A 25702-nucleotide genomic window follows, 5' to 3' on the forward strand; every position below is an offset into this window, starting at 1 on the left:
AGGGCCATTCCAGATATAGTGCTCTGGTGACTCTCAGGACCATGCAGTGCCAGAGATCAAATCTGGGCTTCCAGCGTGCAAAGAATGAACTGCAGTCCTTGCAGCTCCCTTTCCAGTCCCAACATCAGGGATTTCTTGTTGTTCATGTATTTCTCCAACTTCACTGAATTATAGTTGACAGTTAAAATTGTATATAATAAAGAGAATAACTTGATAATTTGACATATATACTGTGAAATGTTCACTGCAGTTAAGCTCATTTTATGCTCTCCCTCACTTTAGCTAGTCTTTTGTGCGGTACGCTGAGAACACTAAAGATACACCACGTTGCAAACCATGAATATACAATAGAAAATGCACTGGAGATTTTGAATAGTACACCTGCCTAGAGTCACCAAGGAAGTAGTTTTATTTTGGCCACATCCAGCAGTACTCAGGGCTTATTTCTGGCTCTGTGCTTAGAGATCACTCCTGGTGGATGTGGGGGACCATAAGGGATGCCAGGGATCAAATCCAGGTGTGCCACTACAAGGAAAACTCTGTACCCCATTTGACCCCTGGGAATATTTGTTTTGTCTTGCATGTTAAAGTGAGACCCTTGCCATGGGGGTGGGGGTGGAGGGAATAATAAGTTAGGGAAAGGAACATCAGGACAATCTTGGAGGGGAAATGTGCCTATCACAGAGGCATGCTGTGAATGTGTGTGTGGGGGGTGGAGAAGCAGGAGGGAAACTGGGGACATTGGTGGAGAGTAGTGAACCCTGATGAAGCCATTGGTGTTGGAACGTTGTAGACCAAAAACTCTAGCATAATATCTTTGTAGCTTTGTAATTTACATTAATTCAATAAAAAGTCATTAAAATACATAGAGCCCTTGCTAGTTTTGATCCTAGAATGTAAATTTTTATCATGAACCATTACCACACAGTTAAAAATGAGGAAATTAACTCTGCTCCAGTGAATTGTCAAAACTTGTTTTGAATACATGCGATCAGTGAAAGGGAGACTCTTTTACATTTTGTGTTACTTTTACACTCTGCAAAAGCTGACTTTGACGTAATTCCTATTTCAGAATGCAACACGGAGCGATGGCAGGCCCTGAGGAAATCAAATCAGAGCACAGCGGCACTCTGGCAGACGTCGGCAAGGCAATCGCCTCACTTCAAGCAGAAGCAAATAAAGGTATGTGAAATGGTCATGCAAGGCTAGGACTGAAAACGGTGCAAATTTGGCCTCCTGTTGTTAAATTGAACAAATCTGCACAACTATTATCCTTGTCTAGAGAAGAACAGAGTCAACTCCTTTTTTATAAGACTCTTAAGTCCCACAGGGCTCTGGGGGTGTGCTGCAAAGTGGTGATGGTCAAAAGATGGTTCCAGGACCAATTAAGTTATTATCATCTGGGAATTTGGGAGGAAGGCAAATTTTCTGCTCTACCCCAGCCATTCTAAATCAGAAACTCAGTGTGAGATGCAGCCATCTGCCATTTAAGAAGCCCTCTATGTGATTTTTTTCTGATGTATATTTAGGTTTCCAAAGGTTTGATCCATAGGATGTGGTGGGAAAAAACCCCACCATATATATTGGCTTCAGGGATTTAACACCTCATTCACCAGAAGCATAATGAATGGGATAAGCTTGGCAATATAATGATATACCTTGGCCATCAGTTTCTCTTATGCAGATTGTGTCATTTAAGTTTATTTCAAACACTGATTTAACAAACATAACACAACACAGCCTGTATGCCAGGGCTTGTTCAAAGCTCAGTGATCATACAAGCTAACTAAGCTGCATCAGTGTTCACCTTCACAAAAGTCTCAGGGTAGAAAATAATCCTAAAGAAATTCAAATTAGATGTGATGTATTAGGACAAGGAACTATGAGTGGGTGCTAAGGAAGGACCTATCAGGATCCCACAAACATCTCTGATGGACAGCTTAGACTTTCTTGGAGAAATGCTACACAATGTCTTTTAATCTGCAACAGTTTACTAATTGAGGAGAAATTGGTAATAACCCCCAGCCATTAGGGGTAGGCTCACTTCCCCAGGTCATCTAGGCTGCTGGCAACCAGAGCTGTGAGGAGAGAACCAAGTACTCATATCTTCCCTTTGATAGATGAGAAAACAAAGTTAGAGAAAGTGAAGGGACTTTTCCAAGGTTACATTAATAGCAGAGGGTGACCAGGATGAGATCTTGTCAAATTTCTTCCTATTTAAGCTCATATAATTTCTATGAATCCAGTGTGTTTTATTAAATAAACACTTCTGACATGCAAGGCTCTTATGAGACATGACAACTAGCATGTCTTGCCTAATAAGAGGGTTAAGACATCAAAAATAGTATTACTAGGTAGAATGTTATAAATGCTATTTGGGTAGGACCAATGAAAATGGTTCAGTAAGAATTTTTGGACATCAGTTTTCTCTAAGGAGGAATAAGTAAGTCTCTAGATATGTCATTTAACATAGAATTTGCAATAACTCTCACCAACACAAGTTGAATACATTTTTAAAAATGAATACATTTTGGAAAATAAAAGAAGTATATGACATTTCAGGTTCTTTATGAAATGCTAAAATTTTAAAGAAATACACAATAAGGATGGTTTTATTATAGAAAGACACTATTCTTGATCAATTGAAGGTTACAACCTAGCTAATTGGGTTTTCTTCTCTCTTTTGGTTATTTATCACCATTAAGTAACTGCTACTCTCCACGATTTTCTTATAGTTTTGAACGTAATGCCATCATATCCAGAAGGTGCTGAAGGGTCTGAGGAATGGTCCAGCAACATTGTCTACCCTTCTGATGGTGGCAACGGTGAAGAAGGGACACTAATGGTTGGTGAGAGCATATACAAATAAATCACTAAAATGCTTTTGATACTTGGTACTGATGAAATAGATGAGGCATATAGGATCAATATTTTGTCAATATGCTTAAATTCATTAGTATAGTCCACGGCCAGGAGGTTCCTTATAAGGAACATTCAATAGGTACTCCTTTCCCTAAAGAGAACTTGAGGAACCCAATTGCAACTGCTACTGAAGTTGATGTCATAGTAAATTACTTCAGGTCTATGTATAAGTCCGTCTTATTTTGACTAGAACTTTATTACTATATTTTCAACCTATTACGTAAGGAAACTAGAGACAAAGGTGGGTCAGATATGAGGTTAATGTATAAAGTTTGATGTGATTATACTGAGTGAAAATAGTCAGGATGTGAGATAATGGCAGGTGGTTTCAGTCATGTGGAATGTGAATTAATGAAGTGAGTGACTGGTGAGAAATAACAAAACAAAATTTTAGACTCTGACAACGATGGTGGTCACTAGAGGGAAAGGGGAAGGAGAAGGGAGTAGTGGGTAAAGGGGTCTTTTGCAAGGGGAATGAATGGTAGATGACCCTGAAAATTTGGTGGTGGGAGTGATGATGATTACACACTTATAGAGGAGTGAAACTAAACCCCTGAAGTCCCTTAATATTGTAAATCAATGATAAGTCATTTTTAAAAGCTGTGCTTGATCAGCCTATACTCCAGACTAAAAAATAAGGAAAAGAAATTAAAAACTATTTCATGACATCCTGGGAATATATTCCCAGGGAATATATTTCGGTGGACTTTTAAAGCACAAGATCATGAAAATTAAATGAAGTTTAATAAAATTTCAAATCTCAGTATTTTACAGCAAGGGTATCCCATAAAACTAAAGTAAGTAGCTTTAAGGTAAATAAAAGTATTTTTCATTCTTCACACTCAGATTGAAACTACTTTTAAATTTGGGAGGTATTCTACAACTCCATTGAAAGCAACTAGGATCCAAGGAATTGATCCTATCATTTATCTACTTCCAATTTTTCTTTTGCTTTTTGGGTCACACCCAGCGATGCACAGGAGTTACTCCTGGCTCATGCACTCAGGAATTACTCCTGGTGGTGCTCAGGGGACCATACGGGATGCTGGGAATTGAACCCGGTTGGCCACGTGCAAGCCCTACCCACTGTGCTATCTCTCCAGCCCCTACTTCCAAAATTTTTGATTTCTAAATTTTGTCTACATTTATACTTTCTAGTTTTCTAAATTCTGAAGTCTTCTAGAGTCAACCTGTGTGGCTTATTCTGGAAAATTGTTTGGATAAAGTCTAAAAACTTCCAATTGATAAATTTAAGATAGTGCCACAAATCATGTGAGTGCCATAGTATAAAAATATGATTCCTGGGATAGAGCAGAGAGATAGTAGCGTGGGAAGGATGCTTGCCTTACACATAGCTGGCCTGAATTCAACGCTGGCACCATACACTGTGCTCTCAGCCTTGCCAGAAGTGATCTCTGAACACCAGGCCAAGAGTAATCCCTGAACACTACTGGGTGTGGCCTCCACCCCTCCGCCAACTCAATTTCTGGAACCAGACAGATAGATTAGGGTGTCAGGAATACACACCTTTCATGGGCGAGGACTCCCAGCTCCATCTCCTACATGGCTTCCTGAACTGCCTACTGTGTTCTTGGTGACCTCCAGCACCACCGCAGCAGCCTTGTTACCCCCAACATTCCTTAGTGTGAACAATGTCTCATCACTAGACACCACGCACTGAACCTTCTGAACCTGTTGGCCAAGTATCACCTTGCATGGCCTCCAGATACCCATACACTACTTGTGAGCCACCCACAAATATGATTTCCATCATAGTTTGACACTGGCAGACTTATGGAAACAACTCTTCCAGTCCGATACGGTGAGGTCACTACCATTTCTTCATAGATTCTTTTAGCTACCTTAATTCCATTAGATCCTGACACTTTTACAACTTTACTTTTTTCTTCCTTTTGAAGAGAAAAAAAGAGTTCAGCAATTACCAAACCTCTTTTTATCTGTTCCTTGTAGTTTCGCAGTACAACAGCCACTAATCCAAAATGGCGTGTATTAAAATCAAACATGGGAACTTCACGGTCACAGTTGTGTGTCTGACTTATAAATTTAAAAATGCTTGCCATCATAATTAATCTACTTTCTGAGTAAAAGTAGGCATTGCTTTAAAATTGGTTTTTTTTATGAAATTAGTTGTAATATTGTTAGGAATGTTGTTAGGATCCTAGTGAATTCTCAGAGTGGAGTTGGGACTGTTTAATGCAAATTTCTAATATTCTAAAGCCACCAGCTTGGAAAGTGGGGTAAAATCGACTGCTTTTAAGTGAAGTTCCAATGTTGGGGGCAAGGAAGTAGTGGGATACATCATTGACTCTGAAAAACTTTGTTTCAAAAAGTCAAAGAGGGACAGTGCATTCCAGCTCGTGGGGTGTGAATTTTCCTTCCTTTACTTTACAGGACTCTTTTTTTCTCACCTCTTACATCTTGTAAATAAAACTACTTGCTTCATTATTAAAAATAAAAGTCATAGGATATTATTTATGTTAACAATGCAATGGCAATATATTTATGTGGTAACTTACCATATAAATGTTTACAAAATAATTCCACATATAATACTAAGTGTTAGTACAAGGGCAGACTTTATTATTTCAGTTACTAATGTGGAAACTGAGTCTCTTAATTACTAAGTGATTTGTCCAGAGTTAATTGCTTAGACAAGCAGTGCCCAGATATTTTAATGCAGGAATCCTTTGCACTGTTAAAAATTATTGAGAAATCCCAAAATAGCTCTCATTTGTTACCTAGTATGTTATAAATTAAAACAGAAATGTTGGTTTATTCTTTTGAGATATTAGTATGCCAATTGTAATTTATATGAATAACATTTCTATTAAAATTTACATTTTTTGTAATCAAAGTAAAGTGAAAGTAAAGTGAAATTTACCAGTTACACATGCGGGGTGGGGGGCTGGGGAAGTGTGGGGGGGAAGATGGGAGGTATACTGTGATTCTTGATGGTGGAATATGTGCACTGGTGAAGGGATGGGTGTTCGAGCATTGTATAACTGAGACTTAAACCTGAAAGCTTTGTAACTTTCCACATGGCGATTCAATAAAAGAATAAATTAAATAAAAAATATGTTTCTTGTAGGCAAAAAAAACAATTAAAAAATTTACATTTTTTCAGGATGGAGAAATAGCTCAACAGCCTGGAGCACATAAATTATGTGCAGAAGATCCGGGTTTGATTCCCAGCACTGCAGTGATCCCCTGAGCACTTCCAGGAGTGACTCCTGAGCATGGAGCTGAGAGCAGCTCCTGAACACAATCAGATATGGCTCAAAAAAACTAAGTAGATTAGTAACTCACTAACTAAGTAAAATTTCCCTATTTCAAACCAGTACTATAACTGAAGAGCAACATTAAAAATAATCTTTAAAGCCCGGCTTTTCACAACTCTGATATTTTGCTTAAAAATACAGCTGGAATCTAATCTTCTGTTTCTACTTTAAATACACTGTTGTGCCACACATTAGGTAGATTTTAGGAGGTGTCACTGTTGTAGGAGGATGTGAATGAAGAAAGGCAATAAATGCCTTTGGGGATGGGGTCTTCAGGAAGTTCAGGGGGCCTGGGTGACACTCCTAGTGATTCTTGGCAAATGGGGCCAGTAGCGCAATAGAAGGGCAGAAAAAGAGCTGCTAGTCAGTGGTAGCACTCAGCAATGTCCGGTGACCACATGGTACCTGGGATTGAACTGGGCTTGGGTGCATTGTAAGGCATGCTCCCTAACCATTGTAGAATCCCCGGCCCTGACAGTTGTCAAAGTAGAGATTTGACAATGCAGGCTGGAGCGATAGCACAGTGGTAGGGCCTTCACCTTTCACACGGCCGACCCATGTTCAATTCCTCCGCCCCTCTCAGAGAGTCTGGCAAGCTACCGAGAGTATTGCGCCCGCACAGCAGAGCCTGGCAAGCTACCCATGATGTATTGGATGTGCCAAAAACAGTAACTAATAAGTCTCACAATGAGAGACATTACTGGTGCCCACTCGAACAAATCGATGAGCAATGGGATGACAGTGACAGGTTAAAATAGCAAAGATATTTTCATTTTTTAATTTTTTAAGAATTTTTACTTTTAAATTTTTTAAAAATTTTATTGAATCATTGTGAGATAGTTAGAAGCTTTCATGTTTGGGTTACAATCTCACAATAATCAAACATCCATCCCTCCACCAGTGCACATTCCCCACCACCAACATCCCGGATATACCCCCCTTTCCCACCCCCCCTGCCTCTATGGCAGACAATATTCCCCATAGTCTCTCTATACTTTTGGGCATTATGGCTTGCAACACAGACACTGAGAGGAAATCATGTTTGGTCCATTATCTACTATCGGCATGCAAGCATAGATATTTTTAAAGGCATTGTCAAGGAACAGCAAAATCTTCAGCAAGCCCTTTTCCATCCATGGTGTCAGAAAGAGAATAATTATATAATTTTATTAATATGCTTTAATCATTTGTGGATGGAAATGTAGAATACCTGGTTGTTCTCATCTCTTGTCCTAATAATTCCCTGGGATGAGGGAATTCATTATTCTTTTTAGCTTCACTTTATCAAGTGAGTATCAAAGGAAGGAAATGATGCTGCTTCCCTTGTAAAGGCCCATGTTGGCGATGCCTCTCCTACTTTGGTGAAGGTACTATGTTTCTCAGCTCTCTACTGCCTTGTCCTCAGTTCATTTGTTAGAAATACTGCTTCAGAGACATTCAGTCCAATCTGTTTCAGATGTTGTTTGGGGAAGAATTCCTTAGATCATACGAAGAATTGGCACCACATTTTAATTTCTTTTCTTCCATTAAAATATTGCTTTAAAATCAAATATTTAAAATTCTTTTTTAAAAAGAATCACCATGAATGCAAAGTTATTCATGAGTGAGTTTCAGGTGTGCAATGTTCCAACACCAGTCCCTTCACCAGTGTCCACTTCCCTCTACCAATGTCCCCAGTTACTCTTCTCAGTTTCTCTCCTGGCACCTAGCCTGCCCCTACGGCAGAAAATAGTCACTTGTTTTTTTCCTATTTCCTTTCAAGCACTGCAGGTAATAATACTGTTGCTTAGAGGGTATTATGAACATCACTTTACCACCTTACAGCACTCCGTCCTCCTCCAGAGTGGCTGCTTCTCTCCATCATTGTCTTTGTGTTCCCTTCCCTCACCTCTGCACCCCACCACCATTGGCAAGCTTCCTACTGAAGAACATTTCTCATTATCTTTTTCATATTGTCCTTGATCATCTGCTATTCCCCAACTATGTTTCTTTGTATACCACATATGAGAGAGATCATTGTGTGTCTGCCACTTACCCTCTACCATCACTCAACATGATACTCTCTAGATGCACCCACATAGCAGAAAATTGTATGACTTCATCTTTCCTTATGGCTGAGTAGCATTTTATTGTGTAGACGTACCGCCATTTGCTTATGCAGAAAACTGTTCTTGGACACTTGGGTTTCCAGATTTTGGCCAGTGTGAACAATGCTGCAATGAACATAAAGGTGCGCATGTCTGTTTTGCACTGTGTTTGAGGAACTTTGGAGTATATTCCAAGAAGTGGGAATTGCTAGATCATATAGAAGCTCATTTCTTGGTTTTCTGAGGAATAACCATCATGTTTTCCTTTTCTGTTGAGACACCATGATTAGCAATATTATTAATATTCTAGACGTACTATGTCAGTGCACCATATCCAGCACCAGAGTACCAGCTTCACTTCACCACAAACCCTAGGTCTCTTCTAATCCCTGTACCCACCCTGAGCTGACTCAGTTCTGCAGGCAGAAGCTGAGATTGTTTCCATGGACTCTTATCTTTATTTCTTTATCCTTACTTTGTTTCTTTCTGCTTCATGGATGAGATCATCTGGTATTTATCTTTCTCCTTCTAACTAACTTTGCTTAACATGTTACCTTCCAGATCCAACCAAGTTGCAGCAAACTGCAAGTAAAATTATAGAGTTCACATATGAGATTGTGATATGTAACGTGTAAGATAGTATATGACATTGTGATTTTCAGAATAATATGGGAGTTGAAAATAACTACATCTTTCCTAGTTTGTAATCAAATGCAACCAGTATGGCTTGGATAATCTAATTTATTAATGAGTCAAGTTAAATACTACAAAAATGATTAAGACTAAGTAAAGCACATCATGATATATATGCTTTTGTTGCACTCAGAATTTTTGTGCCCATTATTTTTACCAATGCAGTTATACAAAGTCCCAAAATACTTTGAGGGAGGGGTATTAGTAAATCTTTTTTCAGGGCCATTGACTTTTGTGTACAGCACCAAGATCAATTTTTCATGAGAGCACATTACAAATAACAGTGTTAATTTATTTTCATGCTTCTTTTTCGGTCTGGGTTTGTGCTTGTAATTCATGTAGCATAAATTAGTCGTGCACTATTTTATGTGTATTTTGTGCTATAATTCTGTTCTTGCAAATAAAGAAGAAATGAAATCTTCAGGTTAAATAAACACATGTTCTGCTTTGTTTTTCCATCACAAATGCAAAGCTGCAGCAGCAACTACATTTACCATTGATGCTGAAAGAGTAAATTAGTGCATGCAATTATGCAAGTGGTTTTTGCAATCAAATTTGTAATGTAATTTTTCAAAAAGACCTTTTAGTCTCTAGGCTAATATAAAACCCTTGCAGACTTCAGCGAAAGAAGATGGGAAGACCTCCTGGTTAGAAGTAGAGATGTAATTCAGCTTTTCTAGAAGATGCTGGGTTTTAATGGTAGGCGTGTTCTCAGTGCCTGTGATGACCTCTGCCTGAGGCCCATGGATACCCAATCAGAAGTGTTGTTTCACTCGAATCATTGTTACAAACCTTCAAGAAGCAGAAATATCACATCTCTTAATGGTGTTTCATTTTCATTGCTTCTGCCATGCCTAGATAGCTCACTCAAAGGATGATTAACATTGGTGAGTGTACTCTGCTTTGAAAGAATGAAATGCTATGATACCACGTGCTCTTTTGGTGATTCAAACAATTCAGCCGATATGTATGGCATTGTAGTTTCTGTGTTCACATGACATTTGGTAATGAATCATTCATCAATTCATCACACACTTAATGCCTACTATGTACCAGGTCCTGTGATTTGATACTTTACAGCATGGCCACACCTGTCTATCAGTATAAATATTGACTTTTTAGGACCCATAGAGAGAGTACAGGGATAAAGTCACATGCCTTGCATGCAATTAACCATGTTTTGATCCTGATCATTACATGGCATGGTCCCCTGAGCATCACACACATGTATCCACAGTGCCCAAACAGCATTGCATCCTCATACCCTTATATTAAGCCATTGGTTAAGAGTTCTCAGGAGGGCCCCTTAGATCTTACAAACACTTCTTGGGAGACCCCCTAATCAAAAAATTTTATATATATATATATATATATATATATATATAGGCTCTTTAGTCTTCTCATTTGTATCGAATGCATCTAAAAAAACATAGCATTGAATGAAAAGATAGTTCTGCCAAATAGATTGTTTAATTATAGAGAACTGCAAGCAGAAAGGAAATATTGTATGGATAAGGACTGAATAAAGCTTTTGTAATTGGGAAGGAGATGAATTTTCTAGGAAATACTTCTCTCTTCATTGTGACATGATTTTATCTACATTGACTGTGCACTCTGATCTAAAGGTGAAAGAGTGTGCATATAAAGGTGGAAATTAATGATAAATAGCTAAATTAATAACCGTTTTCTAATAATCTAGGTACTTTATAGGGTTACTGAAACGATTCAAGTATAATTATCCATAAAGGTATTTGAATATATTCAAAGGCTTTGTAAAATTTTGAGCTGTGGTGGAATGTATTGACTTTTGCCACCACATATTACCAGAGTTGGTGACTAATATGCTTATCATTTAGATTGGTGGAAAATCTAAACTGAAGAAAAAATGTCTGATCCCAGGGAACAATTTGCAGATTTTAATTGCTACCTACATCTTTCATAATGTCAAAGTTCCAGGTGTAACAGGAACAAACTGTCTACTATTTGCTTAAAGGCTAAAGTTCTTAGTTTCATTAAATATGCAATTTGCTTTGAATATGAACTTCTCTGAACTTAGAAATAAAGTTTCAAAAAATATTATGGTAGCTAGGATTTCACTATTTTCTGTAATAATATTGAATTTAAGAACAATCTTTTTGGTGTTGGGGATGAACACACAAAGCATATGCTCTATCACTGAGCTATATCTCTATCCCAAATAAAGGTTTTTTTTTTGTGGGGGTTGGACCTCCCAAGTAATATTGAGGGAGCCACTGGTACAGTGAATACTAAGGCCTGGTAATGTAATGCTACTCTGACCCCCTGATTCTGCAGCCGTGCTTGAGGGGCTTACGTGGATCTGCTGATGGAACTATCAGCCTTGCTCTTCCAAGGTATGCTCTGCTCTCGATTCTTTTAAGGTATCCACCACTGAATTTTCTGAGGGGATGAAAACCACACCCAACTGTATTCAGGGCTTATTCCTGGCTCTGTGCTCAGAGATCATCCTAGTGGGGCTTAGGGGACCATATGTCATGTCAGGGACCAAACCAGGGTTGGCTGTGTGCCAGGAAAATGCATTAACTCCTATACTATCTTCTTGCCCCACACCTATATCTAAACACATTAAACTTTTGTTTACCAGAAATATACCATTGTAGAAAAAAAGAAGTATACCATTGTGTTTTATAATAAACCCTTCACAATAAAATACTTATACTACACTTTAGGGTACTAGACTTACTGTCCAAGAGTGCGTTGCCAGTCTGCTTTGATTCAGTCTTAAAAGTATATTTCTTTACAGTAGATATTTGTGCCCCACCTGTAACACCCACATGCCTTGTGTCTGTGCATAAGTCTTAGTATATGAAGGTAGAATGAAACGATGGGTAGTGACATAATGTGACCCATTTAATAGAATCAACAGTTGATTCTATTAAATCAACTGTTAGTACATAAAATTTCTCTATACAGACCTTTACTTGGTTGATTACTCTCAGCCAGTAATATTGAGCTACATAGAAAAAGCAGAGAGAGAGAGATGGAGAAGTGGGTATGGTGGGTGAGGGGGAAGAAACTGGGGACACTGATGCTAGGAAATGTACACTGGTAGAGGGATGGGTTTTGGAACACTGTATGACTGACACCTAATCATGAACAGCTTTGTAAGGGTCTATCTCACAGTGATTCAATAAAATCTTAAGAAAAAATGAAAAGGTAGCTAGGGCTGGGATGTGCCTAACTTGATAGAGCACCTGCCTGGTATGCGCAAGGGCCTGAATTTGATCCGTGTATCCACAACTCAAATTGCTACCAGGCCTAAGCACCTAGCCTTTTGGCATGCGCCATCACTAATGGTGACCATCGTGATGGTCCATTATACCACTGATCCTCACTAGCTGTGGCTCCTATATAAATAGCACTGTAGCAGCTGAAGCACTGTCGTCCCATTGTTCATCAATTTGCTGTAGCAGGCACCAGTAACGTCTCCATTGTGAGACTTGTTACTGTTTTGGGCATGTCGAATGCACCATAGTTAGCTTGCCAGGCTTTGCCAGGCTGGCGGGATACTCTCAGTAGCTTGCCAGGCTCTCCGAGAGGGATGAAGGAATCAAACCCAGGTCCGCTGCATGCAAAGCAAATGCCCTACCCACTGTGCTATTGCTGCAGTGTAAATAATAATGAAATATAAAAACAAACACATTTGTTTATGAATAAGATTATTACTGATGCACATATATCCTTGAACTTCCTAGTTTTTTATTTGTACCTGAATTCCAAGTAATGGCACATTGTATTTATTTTGTTTTCCTCTTTGTTTTTGCCATACTGGGCCGGTGCTGTGGTAGGGAGGGCGCGTGTTCACACACTTTTGTTGTGATTTTTGTGTACACTTGGAAGTGCACTGGACACAAAATCACACACTTTTCTCCTTGATTCATTTTTTTTTCAGTTTGAAAAAAATCTCTATGGACTGGAGTGATATTACATCAGCTAGGGTGTTTGCCTTGAACGTGACTGGGCCAAGTTGTATCCCAGTGTCCCATATAGTCCCCTAAGCACCTCCAGAAGTAATTCTTTACTGCAGAGCTAGGAGTACCCCTGAGCATTGCCATCTGTGACCCCAACAGTCTTTTTTTAAAATTTAAGGGCCATGGTTTATAAAGCTATGGATAGTTGAGTTTTAGACATAGAATGTTCTAGCACTGATCGGGCTACCACCATCAACTTCCTTCTCCCACTATCCCTAAGTTCCCTCCCTCCCTCCAGCCTGCCACCTTGAGAGGCATATTTATTTTATATTTTATATATTAATTTAAAGAGAGGCTGCTAAAATCTCAGGGCTAGGGTGAATGGAGACGTTACTGGGCTTGCTCGAGCAAATAGCTGATCGACGGGATGACAGTAATACAATAATAATATTAATTTTGAAATGTATTGGCTTCTTACAACACTATAAAAATGGCTCCTTATGGACATAATTCTGATACCGTAACCATCACAGTGTACCCACTTGACATGCATATTTTATCTATTATAATTTATCTTTTTATTGAATCACCATGAGATACACAGTTAGAAAGTTGTTCATGGTTGGGTTTCAGTCATACATTGTTCCAACACCCATCCCTTCACCAGTATACATTTTCCACTACCAATGTCCCCAGTTTCCCTTCCACAACTCCCCAATAAGAACATTTTAAAGTTTGGTGATTGTAGTTTGGATTTTATGTTTTCAGTGTGATTGCTTATACACCACTCTCATACATTGATCACATGCTTTTTTGTAACAATACCAGATGGCAATTCCATGGGGATCACATTCAAGCACTTGGGTGTGATCCCAGGGATTGAAATTGTAGCCTGCAAGGTGGGTGCTCTATCCCTGATTTACATCTCCAGGCCCATATTCACTGTGTTTAAAGGAATGTAATAGAACAGAACTGACTTATTTGGGTCCTAAATTTCGTTTGTAGCCAGGAGGGAAATCTCAAGGTGATAGAATGCAATATAACATTAGGTCTCTTTGAAAACCCACAAATGGAGTATTAAATGTGGGTCAACATTCAAAGATAAAAGACAATTCAAAGATATTAGGTAAGTTCTCAGGATATGTCTCAGTGAGAGATCACATGCCACATATCTGTGATACCCAGGGTTTGATCCCCAGCATTATGAACAAGTAAACAGAAAGGTTCTAGTTCAAATGCCATTGTTAATGGTGAAATTATAGATGCCTTTCCCCTAAGACTGGGAACAAGTCAAGCATATCCAGTCTCACCTATTCACTATTATGCTGGAAGTTCTTGCCAGTTTTGTAACTCAAGAGAAAATGATATTTAAAAAAATATGGCAAGGCTAGAGATGTAACTCAATGATTAAGGCATATATTTTGTATTTGTAAGGCACTATGTTAAATCTCTGGCACCCTCCCTCCTCCCCACACAAAGTTGAGATAAGTAAAAGAAAACATTGCCATGCTTAGCATGTACATCACTCTGTATAAAACCATAATGAATATATACATAAGACATTTTGTATATTTGATGTAATAGGGAATTTTATAAGACTGTTAAGTACAAAATCATGCTATGCAATGCACTATAATTTTATCATTACCAGCAGACATTTAAGATGTTCTAGTAAAGTGAGTCATGTACCATATTGAAGAATTAGAAATCTCAATGTTAAGAATTTTGTTAAGATATCTCACCTTGGGGGCCGGAGTGATAGCACAGCGGGTAGGGCGTTTGCCTTGCACGCGGCCGACCCGGGTTCGATCCCCGGCATCCCATATGGTCCCCCAAGCACTGCCAGGAGTAATTCCTGGGTGCAAAGCCAGGAGTAACCCCTGAGCATTGCTGGGTGTGACCCAAAAAAAAGCAAAAAAAAAAAGATATCTCACCTTAAGAATCTCAACTTGACATATAGAGTTTATCACTGTATCACTTTCATCCCACTGCTCATCCATTTTCTGAAGCGGGTTCCAGCAATGTCTCCATTGCGAGACTTGTTGTTACTGTTTTTGGCATATTGAATATACCACGGGGAGTTTGCCAGGCTCTGCCATGTGGGCTGGATACTCTCAGTAGCTTTTTAAAAAAATTATTGAATCACTGTGAGATAGTTACAAGCTTTCATGTTGGGTTACAATCACACAATGATCAAACACCCATCCCTCCACCAGTGCACATTCCCCACCACCAATATCCCCAGTATACCCTCCCTTTTCCCACCCTCCCCCTGCCTCCATGGCAGACAATATTCCCCAAATTCACTCTCTACTTTTGGGCATTATAGCTTGCAACACAGACACTGAGAGGTCATCATGTTTGGTCTGTTATCTACTTACTCTCTGTAGCTTGCCGGGCTCTCCGAGAGAGACAGAGGAATCGAACCCAGGTTGGCTGCATGCAAAGCAAACACCCTACCTTTGTGCTATCATTCCAGCAAGGATGTGAATTATTGTTAAACTGATTAATACAGAGCTTATACAATGAAAATGTAAAAAATCTCATCAGGTCCTTTTGGAATGCAAAATTAAGACAGGGATATTCTAAAACCATACGATGTTAACCCAAAATTTCAACAATAGATAAAGAATGGATAAAAAAATATGTGGTATAAACACAATAGGACACTATGCAGTCAGAAGAAAAATATAAAGACATACAGTTCACAGCCACTTGCATGGATTTGGAGGGTATTGTGCTGAGTAAAATAAGCCAGAGGCAGAAGGACAAATATGGTATCATCTCACTTATCTGTGGTAAATAGAGAAATAGATCAAGGGTACAGACAATATTAATTATAAGTCTCATATACCAGAACAAAGATCTAAGAATGGCATGATTGGGAGAGAGAGTGTGAGGAGAACAGATAGTTTGAATGGAAGCAACACAGGAACGTAGATGGAGGGTCTCGAGCACAGAGGTGGTGCTAAGGGATTTAACAGTACCCACCAAAACAAAACTGGCAATCAACAAATAATAGAGGATTCTGGGGTAAGGACTGTTGGACTGCAGGTAACATAGTAACTGTAGGGTTTGGGCACCTCAATTGTGAGTGTGAGTACTTTGTACATCAATACCAGAAACTGGAACACTATTGTAAGACCAAATTATAATAATTTTTTTAAAATAAAATGTATACGGTACTATTATTTTCCCCCAAATAATAATAAAACATAAATGAAAAGACAAGAATCTAGTGGTGTAGGGCTGGTAATGTGGCTCACATGTTACCACATGCCTGGTATGTGTGAAGTCCTGGGTTCAATTCCTGATACCACTTGGACTCCCACTACCAAAGGATTATGGTTTTAATCGTCATAACAACAATAATTGTAGTAACAAAAGAATTTGGTTTTTGGAGGATTTGTGTATCTGGTTTTAATATGTACTTTAAATCAATAATATTGAGTTCAATGTTGTACTGATGTAGATATAGAAAATTCGAACTCTCAGGGGACAGAGAGAAAGGACAACAGGTAAAGCACTTCTATTGCATGTTGCTGACTGGTTAGATCTCAGGCACCATGTTTGGTTTCTGAGCCCCTCCAGGAATGATCCCTGAACACAGAACCAGGAGTAAGCTCTGTGCACAGTTGAGTGTGACTCAAAAACTAAAACAAAAATAGGAAAAAGAAAGAAATAGATTCACATATACATGATCAGTTAATATTTAATCAAGATGTCAAGGCAACTGAATGGGGAAAGGCAAATTGCTTTAATAAATGGTTCTGGGCTAACTGGTTATTTATATGAAAATATAAATAAACCTCAGTCCCTTTATGTCTGTGTATACACAAAAATTAATTTGAGTTTAATTATAGACCTAATAAAACTAGAATCATAAGATTCTAAGATCATACCCAGGGCAATATCTTAATGACTTTGAACAGTTAACGATTTTTTCCTTATACACCGCAGAAACTCACCAAACATTAAAAATGTGTCAGACAGATCAAAGAAACATAGCACATACTGAATTGAACAATTTACAACTTTAAATTTTATGCCTTTAGAATAAGATACAAATCTAAGATTCCAAGATTTCAAACACTTTGAAAAGTCAAATAGTTGTAATGCATCACATTTCCTACCAAGTTAACTGATTTCAGCTTATACATTAAAAAGTAAATGAAAAAATGAATATGGTCAGCTATCAGCCAGGTACTTTAGCTTATTTAAATGATTAATGAAAGAGTGGCACAAGTCACTTAAAATGTGTGCTCAGCCAGATGCTTAACACAAAAAATTTATAAATCATTTTTGAGGGACTTTTACTGTAGTATTAGCTGCTCCCAGGGCTATACTCAGTGGTGTATGGGAAGGCATGCAGTGTCGGATCAAATGCACTCGTCTTTGACTGCTCGCCTCAGCCCTTATAAATAATTTTTATGAACCAATGAAAACATCCAGTAATGCCATGGACCAACAATGCTATGTATATACCATGTATATACTAGAAGTAATGGCCTTTCTTGTGCATATGCCAATATTCAGCTGTAAAAGCACCATGTGCATTGATATAGCTGCTCTACAATATTGACATTTGCTTTCAGCATTAGGGAGGTACAGACTAGATTTTTCATAACTTTTGTTGTCATCATTTTAAGTAGAGAGCCAGATGTACTTAATTTGGGACAAATTTAATTACATTAAATTCTAGCTAACTGTAATGCAGGACATGTACAATTACATATTTGATTAGTTTTAATTTGAAATGGTTCCATTACTATAACTAATCACAGCAGATCTAGGGCATATTACCGTCCTTTGAAAAGTGCATTGTGAAACAACCACCTCAAAAAATTGTGCTAATTGCTTCTTTGAGGCAGTAAAGGGCTTATCCTATATTTGTCAACTTGCATGCACTTTACATGGGAAAAAATCATATTATTTCTTTCTGGTAATTTTTATTCTTTATCAGCAGTACACATTTAAAATAGCCTTTTATTTTTGCTGCACCATTGGGAAAGTTGAAATGTAATGTTATCTAATGCACACAATATAATTCATATAGTATTTAAGAAATCTGCTGTAAGAGGCATACATTGTTCATTTTATTTTGCTTCCATTGAAGTCATGCCAGTTGTAAAACAGATGTCTTTAATAAAGAATTATGTAATGATTTTCATATGAAAGTATACAATCAAAGGACATTATCATGGAATTTATGATGGATGGACTTTTTTTCAGTTTTTTTTTGGGCTGCCCCTGGCGATGGTCAGTGGTTACTCTTGGCTCTGTGCCCAGGAATTACCCCTGGCGGTGCTTGAGGTCCTATATGGGATGCTGAGAAACAAACCCGGGTTGGTTCTGTGCAAGGCAAGCGCACAACTTGCTGTACTATTGCTTCAGTCCCTAGAGAGACCTTTTGAACTCTCATATTTAGTGTCAAAAATCTTAGCATGCATAACATTTTATAAGCACCTTTTAGATTTTAACTCACAATAACCCTTGAATAGAATGTTATCTATAGTTTAGGGTAACATGGTTGTGATTTATGGTTGATTTTTCCTTTTCTGTAGAACTTTGGGGGATGCCACACCCAGCTGTGCTCAGGTTTTACTCCTGGCTCTGAGCTCACGGACAACTCCAGATGGGCTCAGACTTTGGGGGATCAAACCCTGGTTGTCCATGTGGAATGCAAACACCTTACCACCTGTACTATTGCTCCAGCCCCACACATGTTTTTCTTAAAATGTCAGTTGGGAAAAGAGAGCTCAAAAGACCGGAGGACATTCTTTGCATGAGGGAGTTCCAGGATTACTCCCCAGCACTGTCTGCTTCCCCAGTCACCTCCAGGCATGACTCCAGAGCACCTATCTGGGGGTGGTCTCTGTGCAGTGTAGAGTGTGACCTAAAAACGAAAAAAAATGTCACTTGAGCTTTAACATCATTCTTTATTATTTTCTAGACTCTGCTCTGAGAAACACAAGGGACGTAAATTACCTGGAGAAAAAGGAGAATAAAGAGACTTAAAATTAAGAATTCCTTGGGTGGTGTCGATGAAAGTCTAGATTACATTTCTTCAAAGTGTTACAAGTACATAGTCACAAGAGTTAGACTGATCCTATGCTGCTTATGGCATTAACAGACTCTCCTTATGCCTGATGTGACTTCGTCATTCCAGATTGCTTCCTTCTTGCAAGAAGTCTTCTTCACACCATCCAGGTGGAAAAGGCAGTGTTAGAGGTTTCCAAGTCAGGTTTTTCATGGCATGTTTTAGAACATTTCCAGCTAAGAAACTTGACCTGTAATGTTTTGGATAACTGACATTAAAAAAAATCCAAAGAGTGATATGAGATAATCAGAGATTCCAAGTTTTTCTGTTCATTGATAGTTTATCTGTATTAATTCTATTACATATGTGACTGAATGTACCTAAGATTATGCTCTGAAGGACAGCTTTTGCACTTTAACTGGTATTTAAATTTGTCAGAGCAGTCTTATGGTTCCCAAAAGAGCCAAAGCTAAAAATCTTGTATTTAGGATGAATTGAAGTTTGCAGATTTTTGTGGATTGAAATTGAGAAACATGTTAGAGTTGGAAGTTGAGTACTCCTATTTGCACAATAGCCGTTCTTGTAACAAAGTTCTACTATCCATTGTCTATATTTGCTTTTGCCTTTTAAAAAAATGTAGTCCAGTAAGGGTCTTTTATGTCATGTGATATTTCTTCCTATGGATTTTGTGACCATTTGCTTTATAACCCAGGTTCAGTTGTTGCATGTAGTGTTGAGTTCATGATTGTAGTATTTTATATTATGACAACTGAAGACTATGGATTGAAATTGCTGCCTTTTGACTCATGGGTTATGAATTTTACTCTCAAGTTGACATATTCAATGCATGGATTTTTTGACAATTGTTCTTACAGTAATCCAATAGCTATATAATACATAAACAATGTGTCTCCTAATTAGACTTGTGTATCACATTAAAGTCATAGTTCATGCTAGTGGTATCATTTGATGTAAAATTTTGTATGATGAGTCATTTGTATTTTAGTCAAAGGTAACTGTGACTTACTATATAAATCTTGCTGGAATTTATGATGGCTGATTTATAACTTGCTCATTGAAGTGTCTTTATATTTGCTATTTCACTTAATGCTTCTGCAACAGTAACAACAACAAAGTGAAAATAAAATACAACTCTTCAGTGTGTTGATCTGTGGTTAGAAGACAGAATTAGAAGTTGAAATCTTGGAATAATGATGCCACTCTGCACAATGTGTTTTCATTTCCTGAATAGAGACTAGAAGTTTAAATCATTTATGATAATACTGAATTCTGTAGGTCTAACATACAGTTAGAGTCTTTTACTGTTTTAATCATTGTACAATGGATGCTATATTTGTGTATGTATTTGTATATGTACTGTACTGCATTAATTTTATTGGGCTATAAATGTGTGTTACTATAAAACATAGCAGCAATTTCCCTTTGTCTTCAAAATTTAATTACATTGTAGATGTACTTACAACATAAATGTAGTTGCATTAATTTCACATTAAAGATATCTTACCTTAAACTCATTCATTTTGAAGAACGTAATAAATATCATTTAAGAATTGAAGACTCTTTTCCTCTCATTTATTATCATTATTCTTTCTCTGAAAGAGCCTAAGTATTTTGATTGAATTGCTTGCCTTCAGCCACTTTTTTATAATGTTTCAGAGAAAGAGACAGATAGAGAGTGACAAAGAGAGAGGTAAAGAGATAGAGAGATAGATAGATCTGATAAAAATTATCAAAAGTTTTGCTCATAAACTTTCTTTATCCAAATCTGTAGGAAATGAACTCTCAGGGTTTAGATGTTGATTTTATGAGGGGAGATTTCCACACACCGAAAAAGTGTTACTTGCATATAATCAAGCCCTCAGAATCTTGGAAAACATCTTGAGACCTGCAGTTGTTTTCTGAAGCAGAGTTTGCTTTGGGTTTGCCAGATTTAATAAGTTCTTCCACTGCCCAATGAGGAGGTTGTGCCTTGTTATGGAACAGGAAGACATAAACCTATCAATTTTGTCTTATTGCCTTTTTATAAAAGCTGAAGTTATTTTAGATAGATTATTTAATATCCCATCACAATAGCAACTGTTTATTTTGATTTTAAATTTATCTTGAGGGCTGGTGAGATAGTGCAGCAATTTGGGTATGCACCAGCCAGGGTGTAATCATCCCTGGTATCACATGGCCATCCAGCCATCACTGGATGTGTTCCTGTAGGTCCCAAAGCACTGTTGGAATGGCCTGGCGGTCTGCAGTACCACAAAATACAAGCATTACCATATCGTTGGGCCTTTGTATTGAAATGCCATCCACTTTGACTAAGTATCCTGGACTTGGCTCCAAGACCCTTTGAGTACCACTTGGGAGTGTGCCCCCATAAAAGAATGATAACAAGTTTGGTTAGAATGTGGACAAAGAGAAACTCTGGTACAATATTGGTGGGAATCTGAATTGGTGTACCCCCTAAGGAAAAATGGTATGCCGAGTCCTAAAAAAGAAAATTAAATTCCATTTGACCAAGCAATTCCTCTCCTTGGCTTTAAGCAACCAAAGGATCTGAAAACACTAATCAATAATTAAGAAAATATATGAACCTCCATATTCAGAGCAGAGTGATTAACCACGACACAAATCCTACAATCATGCTCATCAGTTGATGACTGGGTAATGGACCTATGATTAAATTACTCAATAAAATACTGCTCTGCCAATAGTAAGGATAAAAATCACTGTTTGGGGATAAATCACTGTCACTGTCACTATCATCCCGTTGCTCATCGATTTGCTCAAGTGGGCACCAGTAATGTCTCCATTGTGAGACTTTTTACTGGTTTTGGCATATCAAATACACCACGGGCAGCTTGCCAGGCTCTATTGTTCGGGGAAGATACTCTCAGTAGCTTGTGGGGCTCTCCGAGAAGGGCGGAGGAATCAAACTCGGGTCAGCCGCGTGCAAGGCAAATGCCCTACCTGCTGTGATATTGCTCTAGCCCTTGGGGATAAAAATGGATGGAATTTGAGATGATTATATTTCGTGAACAGTGTAAGAAATTGGAAGACCATTTATGGTTATAGATGTTTTCATTCATATGTGTAATATAAACCAAATCAAACAGTAAGACACAATAAAGACAACTTTGAAGCTCTGAACAATTTGGTGGCTACTAGGGGGGAAGGGAAATGTGGCGAAAGGAACAAGTAGAAGAATTCTACCTGACAGTAGGAGTGACACTAGAAATTTGGTGGTGGGTATGGTAAGCTTTATATTTGCATATAAAGCTGTAATAATGTGTAAAATTAAATAAAATTCATAGCACACTCAAGACGTAAGTCTTAAGTTTTCCCTTATAAGGGCCTAGAAAATATTTGCTGGTCACCTCATTATCGCGTGTATGAATTAGCACATTTAATTATGAGGAGACAGCCTCAGCACATTTTCACCAAATGGCCCTAACTGTGTGGTGAGATTTTGTGAAGATGTATTCCTAAAGCTAAATGACATTTCCCTTGAACCCAAACCAAGAACAAAATAAAAGAAAAAAACCCATTGCATAATGAGTTAATTTAAGTATTTGTAACATAGGCTAACATAACTAGTATCAAAGCAAACAATGTAACAAATCTAGAAAAGTGGGAGAACCAATTAAAATATAATGGAGCATAGCAAGAATCATAAATATTTGAAACATGAAAAATACTCAATGTGTTGAAGATGATCATAGTTATGAATTTCCCCCAATTTAATAGTGAATGCCCTTTTATATGGTAAGCCATGAAAAAAAACAAGAACACATACAATATTAGTAACAGAATAAACTGTAACTTTTCAAGCCTAACAAAAATCATTTCTGAGGAAAATATCATAGTTTGGTAATTTAAAAAGAATCATAATTTTTAGATATTTGGAATCTAATAGGAAGGTAAAATGATACCAATTAACCTTAAGAGAACATAGAACTTGGTCTATACATTTACAACTAGTTTCAAAACACCTGAGTTAAGTGTGAAACTTGCATTTTACATCTGTGTATTTACAGCTCAAAAATTTGCCTGTATTTATAAAAATACCATGTCTCAGTAAGGACGCAAAACAGTAGGTGGACACATTTATAAAACAAGAGTAAATCTTGCTGTCTAAATTTAAAATAGTCTTTGCTGACCAATATGCTAGTAACAAGTGAAAATAAAGTGAATAATAGCTTAGTAATTCAACTCCTGAATTCCAATGTAGAGTAACACACATGTGCTCAAGGTGTCATATGTGCAGCATGCTTATGGCAGCATTATTCGGAAGGGAAAAAAAACTTAGAGGCCTGAAAGACCCGAATAGAATAGATATATAGCATAGGTATTATCACTGAATAAAATACTAAGTGGAAACATATATTCTACAACAGCATTCTTCAACTTTTCTACACCTGTGGATCGACCCCAGTCCTGCTTATTGGTTTATAGCCTGGTAGTAAGGGCCCAGGTATTTTCAATCTTTCTACACAGTTGTAATGCACTGGTCTGCACACTACCACTGATCTACACAGCAGCAACTGCAAAGTCCACAAGAATCCAATTTCAGCTGAGATACAATCTGATAGCATTTATCTACAGTTTTCAGGTGACGAAAAGCAAAATGCACCTTAACTGAACAATTTAGAGTAAAAGTATATGAATATTCTGGATAATGATGAACTCTTTATTTTTATTTGTTAATTTTTTAGAGAATTACAAAGCCACTTATGATTGAATTTCAGTCATGCAGTATTCCAACACCCATCCCTCCACCCGTGTACATTTGCCAGCACCAGTATCCCCAGGATTCCTCCCGTCACCCCTCCCCCCTCCACCCCTTGCCTGCCTCTTTGGCAGGAGCTTTCCTTCACTTTCTCTGTGAACTCTTTATTATGAATAGTAGTTAACTCTCAAGAGTAAAGAGAAACAGAGGAGAAGGAGAAATGAAAAGAGGAGAAAGGGATGAGTGTTGATATTTAGGAATTCATGAAATTCTTTTTTATTTACTCTTTACTTATTTACTTTTCAGTAAGTTTAAATCCTTGATGGGTATGGTATTACACAGATTCTGTGACCGGTTCTTTAGCAGGAAGGTTGCTTCTGAATTTCACTCAAACCATGCCACTGTTTCCGTGGGCATGGGTTATCTTTCCCCAGATCACTCTGATTTTGTTAGGTTTGCCACCAGGAGTCACTGTGCTGTTCTTTGCTTTGTATACATAAACACACCTCTTGCCCAGATAGAATTCAGTTTCAAACTGAGCATAATAACCTTCAATTTTCCGAAGAGCAGTTTCCTCCTCCCAGTTCCGGAGACCCTGCTTAGAGCCAGCAGAACTGGCTTTGAACCACAGCTTTCCAGCCATTTCTGTTGGTTAGTCCAATATTTAATTATTTTGCCCCCAAATTTCAGCACAGATGAAGTTTCAAAATTGTTTGCCTTGCACACGGCTGACCTGGGTTCTATTCCTCCGTCCCTGTTGGAGAGCCTAGCAAGCTACCGAGAGTATATCACCCGCACGACAGCCTGGCAAGCTCCCCGTGGTGTATTCGATATGCCAAAAACAGTAACAACAAATCTCACAAAGGAGACGTTACTGGTGCCCTCTTGAGAATATCGATGAACAACCGGATGACAGTGCTACAGTGCAACATATTTTTTAAATTTTGGTTTTTGGACTATACCTGGAAGTGCTTGGGGGCTACTCCTGGTGTTGCTCAGGGACCATGAGGTACCAAAGATTGGACTGGGGTTTCCTTAATGTAATGTATAGTCTCCAACCTACTGGGGCCATAACTTTGGCCCGTCTCTATTCATTTTCATGTGTATAAAACACATCCCACTCTAAAAACTTCTGTTAAATTTAGAGTTGGAAAGGTGGAAGACAATATTCTGTCTCTTGATGATTGAAAGTGTTGTGAAACCACCATATCCCAATTTTCCTTTCCAAACATTGAGAGTGTGTACGTTGTGGGGTTGCAGAGAGGCACACAGGCTCTGTCACGTTAGGGGGACCATGCAGCGTTGGATCTAACCAGGGTCCCTACATGCAAACATCTGCAGCATCCCTTTCAGCTGTCTCCCTGGCCCTACATACTTTATTTCCAATCTTCTAAGCTGGGTGAAAATACGCATTAAAGTCTCCTTTTTACATTCTGTATCACTCTCTTACAAATTAGTATGGGAATACACACTAGAAGACGATCATAAAATTTTGTCGATTCGATGTGTGAATGTGTTGTATAGGAGAAATATTTGCACTTCAGAAACACTATGTTTTATTTTACAACATCAAATAACGGCCTGTTGCCATCTGAGAACAAAACTGAAGGTTTGATTTTTCATTATTTCTCTCAGGAACATATTGCTTCCTTAAACAACTTTGATGTTTCATTTGCAGTTTATTTAGTGCTAAGTCATACTCATAATAGATGAAATGAAGAATCATTGTTAAAATTGTGAAACATATAAAATGAATTTGTACTGGAGAGATAATGTAGTGGGTAAGGCACTTGCTTTGCACAAGGACAACCTGGGTTTGATGCGAGCACCTCCTCCTTGAGCACCACTAGGATTGATCTTTGATTTCAGAGCCCAGGAATAAAACCTGAGCACAGCTGGGTGTGCCTCCATCGCCACCCCAAGAAGACTTTGTAGTCAAAATATCAGATTCTGTCAATTTATGTGTTGGT

General features: G+C 38.1%; 1 protein-coding gene and 1 pseudogene across 4 annotated transcripts in view; one reads left to right on the plus strand and one right to left on the minus strand.

The window, feature by feature from the left end:
• MCF2 (MCF.2 cell line derived transforming sequence) overlaps positions 1-20561 on the plus strand; it is a 76581-nt gene extending 56020 nt beyond the window's left edge. Inside the window, exons 23-25 of one of the 4 annotated variants that reach the window (XM_055122351.1) lie at positions 1073-1182; positions 2736-2845; positions 6068-7108. In XM_055122351.1, coding sequence (XP_054978326.1) covers positions 1073-1182; positions 2736-2845; positions 6068-6154 — 307 coding nt within the window. In that variant the 3' untranslated portion in view covers positions 6155-7108. Of the gene's footprint in view, positions 1-1072; positions 1183-2735; positions 2850-6067; positions 7109-18904 lie in introns of those variants that run through there. The other 3 variants (XM_055122352.1, XM_055122354.1, XM_055122355.1) reach the window with 3 other exon arrangements.
• A 3482-nt stretch (positions 20562-24043) lies between these two features.
• On the minus strand, positions 24044-24375 carry LOC101549090 (60S ribosomal protein L35a-like; annotated as a pseudogene).
• Between the last annotated feature and the right edge of the window lie 1327 nt (positions 24376-25702).

The sequence above is a fragment of the Sorex araneus genome, chromosome X (genome assembly GCF_027595985.1).
Source record: "Sorex araneus isolate mSorAra2 chromosome X, mSorAra2.pri, whole genome shotgun sequence".
Lineage (NCBI taxonomy): Eukaryota > Metazoa > Chordata > Mammalia > Eulipotyphla > Soricidae > Sorex > Sorex araneus.